Genomic DNA, 10757 nt, shown 5'->3' on the forward strand with positions numbered 1-10757 from the left:
TAAGACCTCTGACACGGATAACCCAAATAACCTGAACAACGAGGAGCTTGTAGAAAGAAACACAAAGAAAGAAAAAGAGAAGAAGATCACCTTCTTTCGGAGGCAGCGAAGTGGGTGTTGATCCTCGATCTACACTCGAATACTTCACAACTCAATTCCCCGAAATAGAAAAAAAACTGAAAAGATTGAAATTTTTGCTTAGAGGATTTTTCAGCGAAAAAAAAAATGAAGGCTTTCGGTTTCTAGGGAATTTCCAGGCTAGAAGACTCAATTTTCCAAGGGGTTTTTGTACGGCTCAGAAAACGATTATATATAGGCGAGTTTTAGGGTTTTCTTGTGACGAAGAGAGAGAGGAGCGGGGACAAGCGAGGTGGGGAACAGGAAAGAGTGGACTGTCAGACGCGTGGGGGAGACAAGGTGAAGTGGAGCGGCAGAGTGATGGTGGAGGGACAGGGCATGGGGAAAAGAATGGACAAGAGGAGATGGGCGGGGAGAGGAGGACAGAGGAGACGAAGGGGAGAGGAGACGCGGAAAAGGAGTGAAAATGAAGAAGAGGGAATAGGGGAAGCGGCGGTGGAGAGAAAGAAGGGAAAGGGAAGGTGAAGAGCGGCGAATGGAAGAAAAATGGGAAGGGGAAACCTTTAGGGTTTCCTTATCCTCAAACGAAATGGGCTGGACTCGGTCCATTTGTGGACCGGGTCAATTTTGGACCGGGTATTAAAAGAATGACTAGTGAATTAAAACATAGACTGCTCCAAAAAAATTGGGATCGAAAAATGGGCTGGTCAAAAAACATTTATGAGTTAATTGGACCTTGATTCGGGATCCGATAAATCAAAATACGGACTGAGTGCAAAAAATAGTTTGGCTTCTAAATTTGAATAAAAGGCTCATTTTAATTGACGATATACCGAGTGTGACAAAATATCGCCTGATACGAAGAGTGTGTAATAATATAGGATTCAGGTAATAAAATTACATGATGTTGCAATAGTCGTGCAATAATATTCTAATAATAAAGAAAACGTTGTCATTTAAATGTGCCAAATAAATGCGATGTCTATGCGGAAGTTGATAAAACGCTGAAATGCAAATTTCAATCATACTAAATAACAGTAGCGAATAAATAGCGGCAATAATACTGCTAATAATAATAATAATAACGATAATGGTAATAATAATAATGCTGATGATAATGGTAATAATAATAATAATAATAATAATAATAATAATAATAATTAATCATAATTAGCAATAATAATAGTACTAATAATTAATAATAATGATAATGATAAATGAAAATGATAATAATGATACTCATAACAATGATCGTAATAGCAATAAAAATAATGACAATAATAATAATAATAATAATAATAACAATAATGATAATAATAATAATAATAAATAACAATTGTTGATAAAAACAATGATAATAATTAATAACAAAATAACGATGATAGTGATGATTAATAATTAATAATAATAATAATAATAATTAATAACAAAATAACGATGATAATAATTATTAGTAATTAATAACAATAATAATAATGATAATAATTAATAAAATAATAATGATGATAATCAATAACAATAATAATAATAATGATAATAAATAATAATAATAATAATAATAATAATAATAATAATTAATAATAAAATAATAATAATGATTAATAATTAATAATAATAAATAATAATGATAATTAATAAAATAATAATAATAAGAATGGTTAATAATTAATAATAATATAATAATGATACTAAAATAATAATGATAATAATGATAATTGCGATAGAAAAATAAAACGTGGGTATTAATGACAGACTAATGATTATGGTAAAAATCTAAATATATTATTTTAAAATTTTCCAAGAATATCACATGCGTAAATAGGTGTTTCGGAGGGGAGGCGGGACAAAATTGGGTGTCAACAACTTGTCCCTCTTTGCCCGGTAATGATGAAAGAAGTTGTCGGGCAAAGACGTTGACTTAGTAGCCTATTTTGTCCCGGCTAAAGGATTATGGAAGCCTAAGGGTAAAGAAAATTACGACCGAACTCTGGTCTCTGAATTCCTGCATATCTCGGGCTGTACGAGAATCAGGCGGCGTGTAGTTCTGGAATGTCTACGACACTTATGACTTGGCAAATCACGATTGGTACGAATCTTTGCAAAATATTGTCCAGTGTCGAATTATGATGACGCTGGGTATTGTGATAAAACTCTGAAAAATTGAGTGTGCTGGAATGCAAACGGAAAGTTTGAAATTGGAGCCGAGTGTTCGAGGTAGATCTTTGACCCTTGTCGGGAAGTTTGCTTTCCTTCCCAACGCATTTGCCCCAGTTCACTGCCGAAGAGATAGTTCCACGTTGCGCTAAAACTCCTGCGAAACTTTAAACTAGATAAAAATAGTCAGTAAAAAATAAATATGGAAATAAAGCGATGCGAATGCGGTGCAACACGACTGGGAGCATACGCAGGGGCATTTGAGAATAATAAGGCAAGTCAGGTGCGGTGCGATACCTAATGCAGAAATTTTCAAGGGGGGTGCTCAGCCTTATGCAGAAATTACAAAGGGCGGTGCGCAGCCCGTGCAGCATATGAAAGGCGGTGCTCAGCCTTATGCAGAAATTTTAATGGGCGGTGCGCAGCCCCTGCAACATGTGAAAGGCGGTGTGTAGTCTTATGCTTATAAAGGGCGGTGCGCTTTATGCAGAGATTTCAAAGGGCGGTGCACATCCCTATGCAACATATGAAAGCGATGCGAAGGGCGGTGCGCAGCCCATGCAACATATGGAAGGCGGTGCGCAGCCTTATGCGGAGATTCAAAGGGCGGTGCATGGCCCATGCAACATATGAAAGGCGGTGTTCAGCCTTATGCAGAAATTTAAAAAGGGCGGTGCGCAACCCATGCGACATGAAAGGCGGTGCACAGCCTTATGCAGAAATTACAAAAGGGGCGGTGCACAGCCCATGTAATATATGAAAGGCGGTGCTCAGCCTTATGCAGAAGTTTCAGAAGGGCGGTGCGCAGCCCATGCAAAGTATAAAAGGCGGTGCTCAGCCTTATGCAGAAATTTTCAAAGGGCGGTGCGCAGCCCATGCAACGTATGAAAGGCGGTGCTCAGCCTTATGTAGAAAATTCAAAGGGCAGTGTGCAGCCCATGCAACGTATGAAAGACGGTGCTCAGCCTTATGCAGAAATTTTAAAAGGGCGGTGTACAGCCCATGCAATATATGAAAGGCGGTGCTCAACCTTATGTAGAAATTTCAAAAGGGCGGTGCACAGCCCGTGCAACATATGAAAGGCGGTGCTCAGCCTTATGCAGAAATTTTAAAAGGGCGGTGCACAGCCCATGCAATATATGAAAGGCGGTGCTCAGCCTTATGCAGAAAATTTTAAAAGGGTGGTGCACAGCCCAGGCAACATATGAAAGGCGATGCTCAGCCTCGTGCAGAAATTTTCGAAGGGCGGTGCACAGCCCATGCGAACATGCGAAAGGCGGTGCTCAGCCTTATGCAAAATTTTAAAAGGGCGGTGCACAGCCCATGAAATATATGAAAGGCGGTGCTCAGCCTTATGCAGAAAATTTTAAAAAGGGCAGTGCGCAGCCCATGCGACATGAAAGGCGGTGCGTAGCCTTATGCAGAAATTACAAAAGGGGAGGTGCACAACCCATGTAATGTATGAAAGACGGTGCTCAGCCTTATGCATAAGTTTCAGAAGAGCGGTGCGTAGCCCATGCAAAGTATAAAAGGCGGTGCTCAGTCTTATGCAGAAATTTTCAAAGGGCGGTGCGAAGCCCATGCAACGTATGAAAGACGGTGCTCAGTCTTATGCAGAAAATTAAAAGGGCGGTGCACAGCCCATGCAATATATGAAAGGCGGTGAACAATGCAGGTGCAGTGCAATGCGGTCGCGAGCATACGCAGGGGCATTCGAAAATAAATAAAGCAGTGCGTTTGAAAACAATAGAAAATATTTGTGCGTTGATACATTTAAAAATCATTTGCAAGATTAGCTTATTGTGATCTGATACTTGAAGGCACAATTGATAGAAGAATGCTCAAACCGTTTGACGCGCCATCCTTGCAAGGCTGTACGCGTTTTAGCTTCTGCGACTTGGAAACCTGCATCCAAAGAAAATTTTGTAAGTTTGGGGAGGGGGTTGATTCGCGTTGACTTGGAGGATCTGGCTGCTGGCGCTTCATGCCTCCAACTTCGTCTGAACTTGTAACCTCCGCTCATTTTAGGTCTTGTCCAACTAGTAAACAGTCTGATTACAATCTCATTTTTTTCAAAATAAAAAATAGGCATAGTAAAATATGTGTATAGTGATAAATGATTTCTGCTGAACTTGGAACTGTGACACATTGTGAAACAAAATGAATGCCCCTTTTTCGAAGTTTTCCTTTGCCGGACGACCTGTTGAAACAATATTCTTCCTAATCTCTCGATGTCGTCTGGCGGCGATGCCTTTAAAAATTTGTCCCAGTTTCTAGCACAGGGGATGTTGAGCTTTCAAAATGGCGAGACCGAGCCTATATAGGCTGCCTACGTATCCCACCGTGGGAATAAGGTTAGGCGTACTTCAAATTACAAGCAGAAATGAAATTGGGGTAAAATAATGTGACCGAGGCCTATGCGGGTCGCCTACGTATCCCATCGTGGGAATCAGGTCAGGCGTAGTTTGATGTGGCGTGAATTTACACCATAATCGATGCTTTTTAACTAAAAGTTTTACTTGTTTTTAAGCAAGTCTGTGTTATTTTACGTGTTTTTTGTCATGTTTCAGGTTATACGAGGTCCCTAGAGCCTAAGTGTGGAAAACAAGCAAAACAGAGCACAAAACGTTGAACACTGGAAATAACTGGAGATTCTGGAAACTTTAGCGGAAAATTACTCAGCGCGATCGCGCCGAGTAACCCCGCGATCGCGCCATAGCGCGAACAGTACATCACGCGACCGCGTCGGCTCATCACGCGACCGCGCCCATGCGCTATTTTAATTACACGCGATCGCGGCTCCTCTACACGCGATCGCGATTGAGGGATCAGGAGCGGCTGACGTCATCCACGCGATCGCGCAGTCTCATTGCGCGATCGTACTGAAGGAATTTTCAGCGTTTTTGACCAGAACCTGGGATTTGACGATTTCTTCCATTCCAGTTCATATAAATAGAAAACTAGGGCAAAATATCAGATTATCTTTGACAGCTCCCACAAGTTGGAGGCTAGGGTTCCTACAAAATTATTTTTTCTTCTTTTTAATCCTTGTTGATGGAAATCTCTTGGTGACAATTAAGATTGACACTCTTGTTGTGCTTATTTATTCATTTGCATTGTTCTTGATCAAGTAAGTTTTTGCTATTTTAATTATTCTTGTTCTTGAATGTTTTCAAGGGATTAGCTAACCTTTGAACTCGCCCATTTATTTTGTTTGAAACTCGGAAGAGGAAAAACGGATTTGGGGTAGGATAATTAACATGAATTTGGGGCGTTAACCCTCATCTAATGGAAATTGACCTAGGAATAGGCAATACCACTTGTAGCCATATTCGGGTGTTCTTAATGCTCCTAATTGCTTGAGGGATCTTCAATTGGGTAGTCTAGTTAATCTTCGGAAGAAGTTAATTTAGAGTCATTATCCGAGGCTAAATAACATAAACTTGCAATTATTTACAATTCATGAAATAGATTGGATCGTTACTTGAGAAGTAGTTTTCCTTCTTCTATTCTTGTTGCCATTGATCAATTTACTTGCTTTCTATATTAGAATTTATATTTTCATATTTTATCAAAACCTCATAAAAAACCACTATCGATGCGTTCGGGCATAGCTATTGTTAGTGATAATTCCTAATCTGCTTAAATCGCCTATATATTGTTCTCTGTGGGATTCGACCCCGACTCATAGTTGGGTAAATTATATTTGCATACGACCGTGCCCATTCTAATTAATAGGGTGGATTTGGACGTTACCAAATTGGGTAAATTATATTTGCATACGACCGTGCCCATTCTAATTAATAGGGTGGATTTGGACGTTACCATAGTTCATGATACAAACAGAAATAAAATTGGGGTAATAAAATGATGCGACCGAGGCTTATGCGGGCAGCCTACGTATCCCCCACGGAATCAGGTCAGGCGTAGTTCAAAATACAAACAAGAATAAAATTGGGGTAATAAAATGATGTGACTGAGGCCTATGCGGGTCGCCTACGTATCCCACCGTGGGAATCAGGTCAGGCGTAGTTCATGATACAAACAGAAATAAAATTGGGGTAATAAAATGATGTGACCGAGGCCTATGCGGGCCGCGTACGTACCCCACCGTGGGAATCAGGTCAGGCGTAGTTCATGATACAAACAGAAATAAAATTGGGGTAATAAAATGATGTGACCGAGGCTTATGCGGGCCGCCTACGTATCCCACCGTGGGAATCAGGTCAGGCGTAGTTCATGTTACAAACAAAAAATAAAATTGGAGTTTTCTCGCCCAACCGGATATAGGTTTGTTACGCCTCCCGCCGAGGGAGGGTAGCTCCATTACATAGAAAATTATTGCAGAATATTACATACAAAATAAAGGAAAGCTCCTAAATGTAATATCTCTTGACGGCATCTGCGTTGATAGCTTTCGGCCAAATTTCGCCATTCATTTCTGCTAAGACTAACACTCCTCCAGTCAATACTCGATGAACCGTATAAGGTCCTTGCCAGTTAGGTGCAAATTTTCCTTTAGCTTCATCTTGACATGGGAATATGCGTTTCAGTACCAATTGCCCCGGCTTGAATTGTCTTGGTCTTACCTTCTTATTGAAAGCTCTGGCTATTCTGTTCTGATAAAGCTGTCCATGACAAACTGCATTCATTCTCTTCTCATCAATGAGCATCAATTATTCGTATCGATTCTGTATCCACTTAGCATCGCTCAACTCAGCTTCCTGGATAATTCTCAATGATGGTATCTCCACCTCCGCGGGTAACACTGCCTCTGTCCCATAGACCAAAAGGTAAGGTGTTGCTCCAGTTAAAGTCCTCACAGTAGTACGATAATCGAGGAGAGCTAACGGCAGTTTCTCGTGCCAATGCCTGTAATTATCAATCATCTTCCTCAGTATCCTCTTGATGTTTTTATTGGCTGCCTCAACTGCTCCGTTCATCTGAGGTCGATACGGAGTGGAATTGCGGTGAGTGATCTTAAATGTCTCGCAAATATCCCGCATTAGATCACTGTTGAGATTAGCTCCATTATCTGTTATAATTGATTCCGGGATTCCGAATCGACAAATAATGTTGTTGCGAACAAAATCTGCCACTACTGTCTTTGTCACTGACTTGTGCGAAGATGCTTCCACCCACTTTGTGAAATAATCAATGGCTACTAAAATGAACCTGTGTCCATTCGACGCGACTGGCTCGATAGGACCAATGACATCCATACCCCAAGCTGCGAAAGGCCACGGAGAACTCGTCACATTCAATTCATTTGGCGGAACTCGAATCAAATCGCCATGAATCTGACATCGGTGACACTTTTGCACAAAACGGATACAATCTGATTCCATAGTCATCCAGAAATAGCCTGCGCGAAGGATTTTCTTGGCCAGAGTAAAACCATTCATATGAGGCCCACATGTACCGCCATGCACTTCTTCAATTAACCGGGCCGCTTCTTTAGCATCAACACATCTTAGTAGCCCTAGATATGGAGTCATTCTGTACAGGATTTCTCCACTTAGGAAAAAATGGTTTGCTAATATCCGAAGTGTTTTCTTCTGAACACTAGTTATGCCTTCTGGATAGTCTCCTGTCTTAAGATATTTCTTAATGTCGTAGTACCACGGCTCTCCATCAGGTTCTTCATCTACGTAGAAACAATAAGCATGCTGATCGTGCACATTCACCATGATAGAATCTATGAGATTCTTGTCTGGGTGTTGAATCATAGAGGACAAGGTGGCCAAAGCATCCGCGAACTCATTCTGTGTCCTTGGAACGTGTTTGAATTCCACCTTGATGAATCTCTTACATAGATCTTTCATGCGATACAGGTATGGAAGTATCTTCACATTCTTAGTGGTCCATTCGCCCCGCACTTGATGAACCAGCAAGTCTGAGTCGCCTATAACCAGAAGTTCCTGTATGTTCATATCAGCAGCCATTCTGAGGCCAAAAATGTAAGCCTCACATTCCGCCATATTATTGGTGCATGGAAACTTGAGTTTCACTGAAACAGGATAGTGCTGGCCTGACTCTGAAATCAAAACTGCTCCAACGCCTACTCCTTTGGAGTTGGCCGCCCCATCGAAGAACATTCTCCATCATGGATATTCTTCGGCAATATCCTCACGGACAAACGACACATCTTCATCTGGGAAATAGGTTTTGAGGGGCATATATTCTTCGTCCACGGGGTTCTCAGCAAGATGATCTGCTATCGCCTCCCCTTTGATAGCCTTTTGAGTAACATATGTAATATTGAACTCACTCAGCAAAATCTGCCATTTGGCTAGCTTCCCGATAGGCATAGGCTTCTGGAAGATATACTTGAGTGGATCCATCCTTGAAATGAGATAAGTAGTGTACGCAGCCAAATAATGTCTCAACTTCTGTGCTACCCAAGTCAAGGCACAACAAGTGCGTTCTAATAAAGTATATTTCGCTTCGTAAGGTGTGAACTTCTTGCTTAGATAATATATTGCTTGCTATTTCTTCCTCGTCTCATCATGTTGTCCTAACACACATCCAAATGCGTTCGTCGATACAAACAAATATAACAACAAAGGTCTTCCAGCTTCTGGAGGTACCAAAACAGGTGGATTGGACAAATACTCCTTGATTCTGTCAAACGCCTTTTGGCAATCTTCAGTCCATTTAGTAGGAGCATCCTTCCTTAATAGCTTGATTATTGGCTCGCATATCAACGTTAATTGTTCTATGAATCGACTAATATAGTTGAGTCGACCGAGGAAACTCATCACGTCTTTTCGACTCTCTGGGGCAGGCAATTCTTGAATAGCCTTTATCTTCGAGGGATCCAACTCTATACCTCTCCTGCTCACGATAAAACCCAACAGCTTCCCTGCAGGAACACCAAATGCGCATTTTGCAGGGTTTAACTTCAGATTGTATCGTCTCAACCTGTCGAAGAATTTTCTCCAATCTGCCAGATGATCTGAGCTTTTTCGTGACTTGATGATGATATCAGCCACATAGACTTCAATCTCTTTATGGATCATATCATGGAAAATGGTGGTCATGGCCCTCATGTAGGTAGCACCCACGTTCTTGAGCCCAAAAGGCATTACCCGATAATAGTACACTCCCCAAGGTGTGATGAACGTCGTTTTCTCTGCATCTTCCTCGTCCATGAGAATCTGGTGATATCCTGCGTAACAATCCACGAAGGACTGCATTTCATGCTTCGCACAATTATCAATGAGCATGTGGATATTCGGGAGGGGGAAGTCATCTTTCGGACTGGCCTTGTTGAGATCTCGATAATCTACGCACACTCTAACTTTGCTATCTTTCTTTGGCACGGGCACGACGTTGGCTAGCTAGGTGGGGTACATCGTGGTTCGAATAACCTTTGCATCGAATTGTTTGGAGATCTCTTCTTTGATTTTTAAGCTCAGATCTGATTTAATATTTCTCTTCTTTTGTTTCACCGGAGGACAGGATGGATCGAGAGACAACTTATGCGAAACAATGTCAGTGCTTAACCCTGGCATATCATCGTAAGACCAAGCAAATACATCTATATATTCCTTCAAGAGGTTGATCAATTTTTTTCTCTGCGACGGGGTCAAATGGACACTGATTCTCACTTCCATCATGATTTTTGAATTACTCAAATTTATAACTTCCGTTTCATCCAAATTCGATTTTGGCTTGTTTTCAAAATACTCAAAATCCTTGGTTAATCCTTCCGGTTGTAGATATTCTTCGTACTCTTCAGAGTCTTGCTCGGTATTTACCGCGGGCTCACTTGTTTCATTATGTGTCACATTCACAGTATCAGCAAATTTATTAATTTGATTGCTGAAAAATAAAAGAAGAATTGATTAAACAAAGATAGAAAAAATAAATAAAAGCATGGCTTAAAATTTGCATTTTGAGCTCTCAAAAGTTTTTGGAGGCAAAAACAACAAAACATGGGCACGATTCAGGTCACAATTTTGAATCGTGTTTACTTCCTTAAAATTGAATACAATTTGTCTACCAAGACTCCCGAAGGAACGGGGGCGGGGTACAAGTCCAATTGTTCAGACGACATCCAGGCTCTGCATCCCAGATAGTTGAGTCTTCGGAGCACCCATCTGAAACCGTGTTGCATTCAGCTCCCTCCTCTGCAATGAATAGACTCTTAAAACTTTCCAGGAGGTTATCTTCAATTTCTTCCTCCGATGCTTGGGTAGCAGATGCTTTGAGAAACGACTGATTCAGGGGAGGAACAGGCTTTGGCAAAGGAGCGTCATTTCATCTTTTGAGGCTAGCCAGTGCAATCTCTTCAAGAGTGGGATCATATCTGAGACCGAAAGTATGTTTCTGCACAGGCAGCTAAATTGGTTCCACAATTCCATTCGAGTTCAGACCGAGGCCTTGACCGGGTCGGAAGCCATTCTTCAGCATATCCCACGTCACCATCATAAGTACCTGCGACAACTTCAACTTCTTCGCTTGAGTAGCGCATGTATTTTCCTTGATATGGAAAACAGATCCGTCTAGCCTTTCTACAC

At 41.1% G+C, this 10757-nt stretch overlaps 1 protein-coding gene across 1 annotated transcript; it reads right to left on the reverse strand.

The window, feature by feature from the left end:
• Positions 1 to 6908: 6908 nt before the first annotated feature.
• Positions 6909 to 8330, reverse strand: LOC132608358 (uncharacterized). The gene is made up of 2 exons (XM_060322391.1): positions 7855 to 8330; positions 6909 to 7104 (listed from the first exon to the last, which is right to left on the reverse strand). Exons 1-2 carry the CDS (start codon positions 8328 to 8330, stop codon positions 6909 to 6911), a joined length of 672 nt encoding a protein of 223 aa, XP_060178374.1.
• Positions 8331 to 10757: the final 2427 nt, after the last annotated feature.

Source organism: Lycium barbarum, chromosome 8 (genome assembly GCF_019175385.1).
Source record: "Lycium barbarum isolate Lr01 chromosome 8, ASM1917538v2, whole genome shotgun sequence".
NCBI classification, from domain to species: Eukaryota; Viridiplantae; Streptophyta; class Magnoliopsida; order Solanales; family Solanaceae; genus Lycium; species Lycium barbarum.

Bases quoted from the DNA above. Each gene is read 5' to 3' on its own strand.
- LOC132608358 (XM_060322391.1), bottom strand. From the start codon at position 8,330: ATGTTCTTCGATGGGGCGGCCAACTCCAAAGGAGTAGGCGTTGGAGCA. The intron at 7,105-7,854 runs GTACTACGACAT...TGATAATTACAG, and splicing joins GAACCTGATGGAGAGCCGTG to GCATTGGCACGAGAAACTGC.